At 38.8% G+C, this 12,404-nt stretch overlaps 1 protein-coding gene and 1 pseudogene across 1 annotated transcript; both read left to right on the top strand.

Moving 5' to 3' along the window:
* The first annotated feature begins 2,066 nt into the window (after positions 1–2,066).
* LOC125012775 lies at positions 2,067–4,781 on the top strand (annotated as a pseudogene).
* Positions 4,782–9,062: 4,281 nt separating this feature from the next.
* Positions 9,063–10,826, top strand: LOC125012001 (GTPase IMAP family member 4-like). Its single transcript, XM_047591590.1, is given in 3 exon segments — positions 9,063–9,779; positions 9,984–10,122; positions 10,124–10,826. Coding segments are annotated over 3 exon segments (1,551 nt in total). The 5' UTR covers positions 9,063–9,070.
* The last annotated feature ends 1,578 nt before the right edge of the window (positions 10,827–12,404 follow it).

Raw genomic sequence — 12,404 nt, forward strand, 5'->3', positions numbered from 1 at the left:
CTATGAGCTGTTATTCTGGGTCTAGTGATTGAAGGAAAGAGACTCAAACTATTTTTGATTGTTGGGGTTTAGTATATCAGTATTATAATCCCTGCAAATGAATGAAGATACTTTTGTTGCCCATTTTTATTCCCATGTTTTCCATCCATTCCCTGAACTGGAATTCTGTATGTAGAACTGATGATATCTGTTTTCTTTTCAACACTAATCTGTATCGTGACACATTGAAGAAGACTGTCAATGTCAGTGATAATAGAAGCATCACTGCCTCTATTGTCACCATTATGATCATCATCATTATCGTAAATACAGCACATCTATTTCTGTCTGTCTTGAATCAATCCATTTGAATCACAAAGTTCTCCTCAGTTATTGTACCATATTAGCATTATTTTGTTATAAGAAGTAGTTGAAGTAGAAGAAGCAGTACCAAATATACTTCTCCAGATAACTTTGCATGAGTAAGTGATTCATTGATTTTATGAATTAATTTCTGTGTCTCTGTCTTTACAGTCACAGATGATCGGCCTCTAAAGCGCAGCAGCAGCTTTGAGCTTCTACCACCACACAGTGAGTTTAACTGATTCTGAACTTTTCTGTTTTCTTATAAATATCTGATCATATCACACTGAAAACACTGATGCTGGATCTACATTAGTTCATAGAGTCTTATCCTGATCCTGTGTTAGTGGAGAATGTTGAGATCCACTTTACAGTTCAGGTGGTGAACGTTACAGGATTTAAATAAACAGTTAATCCTCCTATAGAAACTATAAACACACATTAAAACACAGAACTGAAGCTGCATGTGATAAGTTGATCACTAATAGATTCTCTCTAGTGTTGACAGAAATAATCTAGTTGTTCTTTCTCTTCTTTCAGTGTCTGAGCTGAGGGTTGTTCTTCTGGGGAACAGCTGGTCTGAGAGGAGTTCAGTGGGGAACTTCATCCTGGGAGAGAACACGTTCAACACTGAGGAAGAACCAGAACGTTGTCTAAGAGTCAGTGGACTGATTAAAGACAAAGAAATAGTTCTCATCAACACCCCAGATCTGCTCCATCCCAACATCTTCAATAGAAACCTCAGAGAACATGTAGGAACCTGTGTGAGACTCTCTGATCCTGGACCTCATGTGTTGCTGCTGGTTCTACAGCCTGAAGAATTCACTGAGGAACACAGACAGAGACTCTGCAGAGTCCTGGAACTCTTCAGTGATCGATCATTTCATCATTCACTGGTTCTGGTATCATCACCCAGAGAGGAGAGATCAGTAGAAAACTACAGGACCCATCCTCCAATAAAAGAACTGATCATAAAATGTAGAGACAGATACTTAAAGAGGAGGGATATTGATCATTCAGAGCTGTTAACACGCTTGAGTCAAATAGTGAAGGAGAACAATGGAGAACATCTGGACTGTGAAGTATTTGAAGAGGCATCTGCTGATCTACCAGGAGATCATCAGACACAACACAAGGAAACAAAGACTTCTATCACAGAAGCTGTTAAATCTGCTGGTAAGAGAACGAACCAGGAAATAAAAACTTTATTCACACAAATAATTTTAATTGTTTTAGAGCTGAAAATGATTGATGTCATGTTTTCTCCAGGGCTGAATGTGATTAAAGGAATCACTGATCATCTCCCTCTCTCATGGAGAAACACTTCATCCCACAGTAAGTAGATTCATCACAGTCCTGATCATGTGTTTAAACACAGATGTTTGGTTTTATCTCATAAATGAATAGATCCAACAATTATTCACCACTGAATAGAAATAGAAGAAAGTCCTTCATTCTTTAGTCTCTTATCTGTTACATTTAAATGTAAATGTTTTACGGATATAATGACTTCTCATTGAACAAAGTGATGAACAGTGAATTGTTATTCTCCAGTGATTTCAGCCTCATTAGTTTGAACATGTTGTTCATATGTGATCACTATAATAATCAAGAATCATATGTATCATTGTGTCCTTGTCTCTGTTATTTTACAGCATCTGATTTCAGGATTGTCCTGTTGGGAAAAAGTGACGATAAGAAGACAAAACTTGTCAAATTCATCATCGGACATCAACGTCTTCAACATAAACATTCAACCAGAGACTGTGTGGCCTCCTGTGGAGAGTGGAGAGGAAAATCAGTGACTGTGGTGAAAACTCCAGACATGTTCAGTCTGTCTGTGGAATCAGTGAGAGAAGAGATGAAGAACTGTGTGAGTCTCTGTCCTCCTGGACCAAATGTTCTGCTGCTGTTAGTGAAGCCTTCTGATTTCACTGAGGAGAACAGAAAAACTCTGAAGTTCATCCTGAGTTTGTTTGGACGAGACGTCTTTGTATATTCAATGGTGGTCATCACACATGAGGAGGAAATGGATGTCTCTGTTAATGAACTCCTCAGAGACTGTGGACGGAGACACTACAACATGTTCAAAGAGGATCACAACCAGCTGATGGAGCAGATTGAGAAGATTGTTGATGGAACCAGAGGAACCTTCCTCACCTTCACTGGAGAGACCATCAAACCAAAGTTAAACCTGGTTCTGTGTGGGAGGAGAGGAGCAGAGAAGACTTCAACAGTCAAGGCCATTTTAGGTCAGACAAAGCTTCATTCAGCCTCCAACTCATCAGAGTGTGTTCAGAATCAGGGAGAGGTGTGTGGACGTTGGGTTTCCCTGGTGGAGCTGCCTGCCTTGGATGGAAAACCTCAGGAGGCAGTGATGGAGGAATCATTGAGGTGTATCTCCCTCTGTGATCCTGAGGGCGTCCATGCCTTCATCCTGGTCCTACCTGTGGGTCCCCTCACTGATGAAGACAAGGGAGAGTTAGAGATCATCCAGAACACATTCAGCTCTCGAGTCAATGACTTCACCATCATTCTGTTCACTGTGGAGTCATATCCAACTCATCCAGCTGTTGTTAACTTTGTAGAAAGAGACAGAGACATCCAGGAGATCTGTCAACGTTTTGGAGGAAGATCTTTTGTTCTCAACATCAAGAACAAACAGCAGATCCCACAACTGTTGGAGAGAGTTGAACAGATGAGAGCAGAAGGATCCAAATGTTTCACTAAAGACATGTTCACCAAGGCTCAGATGGAGATGGTGGTCAAGCTTAAAGATGAAGTGAACAGTTTAAAGCATAAAAGTGAGAAGGGAACCAGTGATCAATGTCAGAGCAGAGAGCCTCTCAGGATGGTGCTGATTGGGAAGACTGGTAATGGAAAGAGTGCAACTGGAAACACCATTCTAGGTAACAAACATTTTAAATCTACTGCCAGCTCCAAGTCGGTGACAAAATTTTGCCAGAAAGCAACAGGAGAGGTTGATGGTCAGCCTGTCATTCTGGTCGATACTCCTGGTTTATTTGACACGGCTCTGTCCAACAATGACGTTCAAGAGGAGCTTGTGAAATGCATCAGTTTGTTGTCTCCTGGACCTCATGTGATCTTACTGGTGCTGCAGATCGGTCGCTTCACACGGGATGAAAAAGAGACTGTGGAGCTGATCAAGAAATACTTTGGAAAGAAATCAGGAGATCACATCATCATTATATTCACCAGAGGAGACGATCTCAAGAAGGAAACTATTCAGAATTACATAGAAGAAAACTGTGATGACTTTTTGAAAAAACTGATAAATGACTGTGGAGGGAGATATCAGGTCTTCAACAACAACAACGAGACAGATCGCACACAAGTGAGAGAGCTGATCACAAAGTCTAATGAGATGGTGAAGACAAATGGAGGCAGCTGCTACACCAGCGAGATGTTTCAAGAGGCTGAAGCAGACATTCAGAAGAAGAAGAATCGAGAAGAATCGAGAAAGAGAGAGAAGAAATTGATAAAGAGAGGAAACAGAGAGAGAGACAGATTAAAGAAATGAAGGAGAATATTAAAAAGGAGCGTGAGGAGAGGAAGAAAGAACAGGAAATGAGAGAAGAAGAAGAGAGGGAAAGAAAAACACAGGAAGAACTTCAGCAACAGCAGTGGGAAGAAGAACGAGAAGCTCTGGAGAAACAAATCAAGTCAGAATCAGATGAGAAGGGAACGATTGACAGAAAACTGGAGGAGAGCAGAAAGGAGATGGAAGAAAAACGACAGATCTGGGAAAAGGAACGAAAAGAATGGTGGGAGAAAAGATGTAGAGAAAATGACCAGAAGTGTAAGGAGGAGAAAGAAAAACACAAAAAGCTCCAAAAAGAGTATGAAGAGAAACGAGAACAATATGAACTCAAAAGGAAACAAGAAGATCAAAAGAGAAGAGCAGAGGAAGAAAAGGAGAGGAAGAAATTAGAGGACAACTACAAGAGAAAAATGGAGGACATGAAGAAGAAATACGAAGAAGAGGTCAGAAAACAAGCTGAACAATTCAACGAGTTCAAAGAGAAATACATTAACAACTTTGAAGCTCTGATGAAAAAACACAACGAGGAAATCAAAGCTCTGAGACAACGGCATGAAGAAGAAATGAAAGAGAAACAGGAGAAACACAGCAAAGAGGACAAGCACTCAACTGAAAAACAAAATCAACTAAAACAAGAACTGGATCAACTAAAAGAAAAACACGAACAAGAATCAAAGACTTGCCATGATTTGAACATTGTTAAAATCAAACCTGAATGCACAATCTGCTGATGATCTGGAACTCTTCATATTACTCATATTACTTCATATTATTCACTGATTTAACACAGCTGTAAGGACTATAGCAACTCATGATGTAATAAAAGTTCATAATGTAATAAAAGTTCATAATGTAATAAAATCATGAGCGCTTAACCCAGGCATGTCAAACTCAGTTTGGCTCTGGGGCCGGATCAGCAAAAGAATGTCAACTCCAAATATTTAGCTTTGTTTTTCAGTACTATGCTTTATCATTCAGCCTACATTTGTAGCCTACCCTACATATTATAATCACGGATGACAAGGGATCTTTTCTAAGCACAACACATTTATTCAAAAACAATGGGAAAAAAATGATTTTTCATGTTTGGCCGTGAATGTGTTAACAACTGGTTTATTTTAACAGTTGAGTGAATGCAGTTTTACACCTGAACCAACTCACCACACTAAACAAACTCAAGTGGGAGCTAAAAAAAAATATTTTCGCCTTAATTGTCATACTGCTTTGAAATAAATAAAAAAAGAAATACAAAATAAAATAAAATAAATAAATAAATAAAAAAGTTATAGCAGTGCATGGGCAATAGGATTAGACTACATCAGATCAAACTACTAGGCTGGGCCTACTGAAGCTGAGAATATACTGCACAATATTAATTGTCTTTAATATGACATACTTGTCTTTATGATGAGTGGCGCCGAATATTAAACTCTTTGAACACTGCAACTTGCTGATTACATACCAAGCACACTGGTTTTGCATTCACTTCTGTGAATAAATACTTCTCGGTCCATTTCTCCTGGAAAACTCTGCACTCCGTGTCCACTCTTCTTTTTTTTGACAGTGCCATTTTGGGAAGGGTGTGTTGACCGATAACTTGTTTAGTAGGTGAATGGTGAAGCAAGATTGCCGGTTTATTTTTTCATGGACACATCACGTTGCGAATGTTTATTTCCTGTGACTAACTCGTGTCAGTGCCGCATGCTTGACGTGAGCGCTTTTACACATTTACTGCCCTCTAGCGGCCGGAGGGAGCATTTGGTTTGTATTTATTTTAAAAAATCACAACTTTTAATAGAAATAAGCTAGAGACTCGCTTCTTTTTTTGACATACTCAGAAATTTATGCCGGGCCGGATTAAATGACCCAACGGGCCGGGTCCGGCCCGCGGGCCGTATGTTTGACATGCCTGGCTTAACCGAATAACAGCTTTGTACATGATGTAATAACTGTTCATGATGTAATAACAGCTCATAATGTAATAACTGTTCATGATGGAGTAACTGTTCATAATGTAATAGCTGTTCATGATGTAATAACTGTTCATAATATAATAACAGTTCGTGATGTAGTAACAGTCTAATAATGGCTCATATTGTGAGAAAAGTGTTTTTTACCTGTGTCATTCTTGCAGCGGTGGAAGGAAATGCTGTCCTCTTTCTTACCTCTGCCCCCAGTACACATACGTAACAAAGTGTTTTCTGTTTTATATTATTTCGCTAAATTCTTGCAGTATTTGTTTCCTTTGTCAGTTTGATAACTGAGTTATTGTTGGTGTGTATTAAATGTTTTTATGTTTAAATGATTTTGAAAACAATCAAACAAGATGTTACTTAATGAACTTCACTGCTTTTAATACTTAAAGACGATAAATAAAAATATAACGTGGAGACGAATAAATCATCAGTGACAGAACTAACCATGGTTTATGTATTTATTGACTCCTTTTTTCAGATTTATTTACTTGTTTCTGTGACGAACTCATTTATAAAACAAGCTGGAAAAAGACTCTTAGTGAGTAAAAAAAAAAAAAGTTTTACTGAAGACAAATTCATGTTTTACAAGTTTGATCAAACTGTTCCTTTATTATATGCAGTCATTAGTTTCTTATTCTTATTTTTAGGTCTCACAAGTAAAACTATATTATGATGGGATATATTATAATATTTTAAATGTGATGTCAACATTTAAATGTTGTTGGGAAGTTTCATCTTTAAGAAGTATCAGAAAAAACAGTTAAAAGTGCAATAATAATAAAGAAGACAGATATGAATGAAGATGATCGGTTGATGCTTTACAGTTCAGATGAACAATCACATAAACTTACTGTGTTTAACTTAATCATTTTTACTCTAGCTTGGTCTCTGCTGATGTTATCCATCAAATGCCCTCTAGGGGTCAGTGTTCTGTAACTTTCCACAGTTATCCAGCCCAGTGATGTGAAGTGAAAAGGTCTGAATCTCTCTGGCCTGTTTGTTCTCCAGGTCAGTGAACGTTGCCACCATGTAGCTTCTCTCAGTTTCTGATCATTTAACATAAAACTTTTAATCTTAAATGCTGTTGTCTCTCTGCTCCTCCACTGGCCACAGTAGCAGACTAAGTGAGTCTGGCTGGTGTTTAATGACCTGAACCACTCACAGCTGAGTAGAAGTGAATACAGGGACGTGTTGAAGACGAACACATCTCAGCTGTCGCCTTTTTCCTTTTTCTTTTAAATGAAATAAATCCTTCTTCTGTATCTGTGTCATGTGTCTCCACTTTATATCTTCATTCACATCTGAATCATCAAGAAGTCAGACCAGCTTCATCTTCACAGGCCAGAACTGCTGCAAACACATGGACTTAAACACTGAAAGAAAACATCTGTAACTCAGTCTGAAGCCGTTTCTATGGATTTTACTAAATCTCCTCTCAGATCGTGATAGTTGAGGAGCTCTGCATCACATGTAACCAGCTCACTGTGGAGTTTTAATTCCCGTGCCCTTAAAAATGCAGAGCAATAAAAAACATGAAGGGATTTATGTCGTCAACAAACATATAAAAGTATCTGATACAGAAACTTGGGGAACAATTTAAATTATAATATTAAAAACTGACCCCCAGCATAAAAGGTTTTAGTAAATTTGAAGGTAATAGAAGAGCCAAACCCAAATATAAAGATATTAATGGTTCAGATGAGACAGATCATTCTACTCATACCAGCCCCCGAAATTAAAAGTGTTGAAGTTTTGGTCGGTTTCACAGAGATCCTGAGAATTTCTTGGCTCCAGTCTGAAGTTGTTCTGCTGTTCGTTGACTCTGGATCATTTATTTACTCTGGTTTTATTCAGTCTTTACAGAGAAATGCAGAGATTTATTCTATTGGTTTGCATGGGTTTATTATTATTATTAGAAACAGTATCAGTAGAATTCAGTCTGAACACATTCTGTGATCATTATTTTATTATTGATGTTCTTATATTATTATGTTCTTATATACATTGATTTAAATGATTAACTGTGGAACTGTTTCCTGTAATATAGACAGATAATAACAGTCAAACATGACAGAACTCAAAACAGAATAAATATGTATGAGTTTATGCAACTTTTACAACAGCCTCTTGTACATAATCTATAAATCAGTCAATCAGTCTGTTGGAGTCACTTCCTGGTTGTGTTGAGTTGTGACTCGTTGCTGTGTTTTTACTTTCACAAGTTGAACTTAATACTGAATAAATGATGGATTGAACTCATTTAAAACCAGGATGGTCGAAGCTTCCACGTGAACTGTTTGTTCCTGTCGCGTGGATCGTTCGATCAATCAGCTGATTGGAGGATTCGGATCTTTAATTTAATCTGAGGCTTCACACACGGATCGATGCAGGTCGATCAGTGAGTATCAGCTGTTCTTCATCCTATAAGTGGATTCAAATAGATTCTGATGAAGTGACTCTTCACTGTTTTAACTGCTCACTGATAATAAACTCTTCCGGTCACATGTTAGAGACTTAAAGTCTGGTCCAGACTAGTTCCTGGTGTGTTTGTGCTCAGACTAGTTCCTGGTGTGTTTGTGCTCAGACTAGTTCCTGGAATCTGTTTATTGAATTAAATCTTGTCGTGGTTTCTTCAGAGCTGAATGCAGGGACACTGATCTCAGTGAGACGTTCCAGAACTCAGACCAGAGGACACAGAGCGGAAAGTTTTTCTTGTTGAGAGAAGAGTCGTTGGTTTCCAGCAGAGTGACATCATGGCTGCAGCATCTGGTGAGTCCAGTCTGACTTTGATATGAGAAGAAATAAATGGTGACTTCCTCCTCTGCTAAAGTGAGGACATTATTTGTTTACGTCCATGTTAATCTTGTCAGAAATGTTTTGGTGCCCTCTTGTGGTTGAACTGAAACATTGGTCACAATCATCTGTTCTGCTCTTTGATTTCATTTTGATGCCAGTTTCTTATTTTCACGCCTGTTTCTGTTGTTGTTTGATAGATCATATGAACTGATGAGTATCAGGAAACTCAAAGACCATGTGTCAGTTTTTAATAGAAGAGTTTTAATCTTTCTAGTTTCTGTTTGTGCTGTAGCTGCTTCAGTGATAATTGTCATCTTTTATCCCTGTTAAAGAACTCCTCAGAGACTGTGGACGGAGACACTACAACATGTTCAAAAAAGATTACAACCAGCTGATGGAGCAGATTGAGAAGATTGTTGATGAAACCAGAGGAACCTTCCTCACCTTCACTGAAGAGACCATCAAACCAAAGTTAAACCTGGTTCTGTGTGGGAGGAGAGGAGCAGGGAAGACTTCGGCAGTCAAGGCCATTTTAGGTCAGACAGAGCTTCATTCAGTCTCCAACTCATCAGAGTGTGTTCAGAATCAGGGAGAGGTGTGTGGACGTTGGGTTTCCCTGGTGGAGCTGCCTGCCTTGGATGGAAAACCTCAGGAGGCAGTGATGGAGGAATCATTGAGGTGTATCTCCCTCTGTGATCCTGAGGGCGTCCATGCCTTCATCCTGGTCCTACCTGTGGCTCCCCTCACTGATGAAGACAAGGGAGAGTTAGAGATCATCCAGAACACATTCAGCTCTCGAGTCAATGACTTCACCATCATTCTGTTCACTTTGGAGTCAGATCCAACTCATCCAGCTGTTGTTAACTTTGTAGAAGGAGACAGAGACATCCAGGAGATCTGTCAACGTTTTGGAGGAAGATCTTTTGTTCTCAACATCAAGAACAAACAGCAGATCCCACAACTGTTGGAGACTGTAGTAAAAGTTAGACTCTCCAATGATGAACCAAGCTGCTACACAACAGGAACATTTGCTCAGGCTCAGATGGAGAAAGTCTTACAACAACAGGATGAACTTGAGAAGCTGAAAAAGACCAAAGTCACCTGTAAGTCCTTTAATTTCTCATGTCATGTGTCTCTTTGTCCATACTCATGTCTCTACATTACAGTCTTGAGTCGACAGTAAACTGTAGCTACTGTGAACCTTTAAGCTAACTCCAGATGTGTGGCTGTTGTGTCTCTTATTAATAAATAGAATACAAACTGAAAAGAAGAATCAATTAACAAACTGCTTTTTAACTCTGTTCCAGCTGCAGGTGATGAAGAGAAGCAGAGTCCAGAGCGTCTCAGGATTGTGTTGATAGGGAAGACTGGAAATGGAAAGAGTTCTTCAGGAAACACCATTCTAGGAAGAAAAGAGTTTAAAGCTGAATCAAGTCACCAAACTTTGACATAAAGCTCAGGGTGAGGTGGACGGTCGTCCTGTTGTTGTAGTGGACACTCCTGGTCTGTTTGACTCAACTTTGTCCCATGAAGACGTCAATGAGGAGATGGTGAAATGTATCAGTCTTCTGGCTCCAGGACCACATGTCTTCTTGTTGGTGTTACAGATTGGAAGATTAACTCCAGAGGAGAAGGAGACACTGAAACTCATCAAGGAAGCATTTGGAAAGAATTCAGAAAAGTTCACCATCATTCTTCTAACTAGAGGAGATTTCTTGAAACAACATAAACTGTCCATTGAAGAATACATAGAAACAATATTTGATAATTCATTTAAGAAGCTGATCTTTGACTGTGGAGGAAGATACCATGTGTTCAATAACCGTGATGAAAACAACCAGCAACAAGTCAGAGAGCTGATGACAAAGATTGACACCATGGTGAAGGAAAATGGAGGCAGCTGCTTCACCAATGAGATGCTGCAAGAGGCTGAAGCAGCAATAAAGAAAGAAATGGAGAGAATCCTGAAGGAGAAGGAGGAAGAGATGAAGACAGAGAGAGAAGAACTCGAAAGGAAATATGAGGAAGAAATGGAGGAAATAAATAGAAGAGTGGAACAAGAGAAACAAGAAATGGAGGAAAAAATCAAGAAGGAACGAGAAGACATAAAGAAAGAACAGGAGAAGAGAGAAGAAGAAGAAATTAAATAGCAGGAGAAACATCAACGACAAAAGTGGGAACAAGAACGAGAAGATTTGGAGAAAAAATTAAGTCAGAATCAGAAAGAAAATAAATAATTGATAGAAAACTGAAAGAGAGCAGAAAAGAGATGGAAGAAAAACGAGATGCCTGTGAGAAAGAATGAAAAGAATGGTGGGAAAAATTAAAACAAGAAGATGAACAGAGACGACAGGAGGAGAAAACAAGAATGGAAGAACTTGTACAAGCAGTAAAAAGAATATGAAAAGAAAAGAAGAGAAGAGGAGGGAAAAAAACAAAAACAACAGGAAGAAAAACTGGAGAATGTGAAGAGTCTGAGAAACATTTGTATGAATTAATGAGACGTATGACCAACAACACAGAAAACCTGAACAGAATCAAGTATTTACTGAGAAACCATGAACAACAAATGAAGGAAAGAAGGAAACTCTCTAAATGGAGCTGATTTTCATTCTGGATTTTCTCTCTTCAGGTTTGTTCAAATCAACATTTTATGGTGGAAACATTTGAGTTCTTTTCTTTCCTGTTTTATCTCAGACTTGTTAATGTTCAAAGAGTTGATGCAGCCAGATGCTGTTCATCCTGCAGGAAACCTTCATCTTCTGTTCTCTTTAAGTTTATAGTTACTGAGTCTACAATACAAAGACATGAATGAAGAGGAAGCAGCAGGACTTCAGCAGGAAGCTCTGCTCCATCTTTAATGTGGAATGGTTTTCCTTCATCAGAGTTCAGAGACCATAAGTTTTTCTTGAATTTCTTGAATCGTTTATTCCAGATGATATTATTGAGATGGGGAATTTTAATGCATGAACTGATCTGTGTTTGTCAAAGATGAATAAAGTGATTCCCTGTAGTTCCGTATGGTTGTTTAACAGAGAAACTGATCAAGGATCAGAGCTCACAGGTTAGTTTCTCTGACAGAAGCTTTTCATTCTTCTAGACGTCACTGATATGAGGATGATGATGCTGCTGCTGCTGCTGCTGATTCAATCTCTTTATCTCAAGTATCCTCAGTTTGTGTCTGGTTCTCTCAGTGATCAACGTCTTCTTTTGATGCTTCACCTCAGGACTGAAGGAATAATAACTGGAATAACTTGACTCAGATCAGATCATGTGTCTCTGTCTTGGGGAGGTTTCTTACTCCGACTCATTTAGATGTTCTGTCCAGCAGGTGGCGCTCCAACATCACCTGTTTTCCTCCTTGTCTTGCTGGAAGCTTGTGAACTCAGTGAAAAGCTTAAAGGTGTCTCTTATAGATAATGTCCCAGTAACACTCAGGACCAGATCTTCTTCTCTTCTTGTTCAGACTGAATTCAGTTTGTCAACACTGTAAACAGACATCAGGTTATAGAGCCTTAAACCTACAGCAGCTCCTTTCATAAAGACTTATTGTAGTTTAGTTTATACATCATAGTCTGAACAGGAACATTTCTGATGGGCGTGAACCTTTTCTATTTTTTCCAGTGAGTCCGTTTCCTCTTTTTAAGTCGTCACTTTCTCTTTGATTTTGTCGCAGCAGGAATCTGAGCTGGTAAGTGAACTGCAGCCAAACTGAATATTAGAATAAT

Source organism: Mugil cephalus, chromosome 8 (genome assembly GCF_022458985.1).
Source record: "Mugil cephalus isolate CIBA_MC_2020 chromosome 8, CIBA_Mcephalus_1.1, whole genome shotgun sequence".
In the NCBI taxonomy this organism is placed as follows: Eukaryota; Metazoa; Chordata; class Actinopteri; order Mugiliformes; family Mugilidae; genus Mugil; species Mugil cephalus.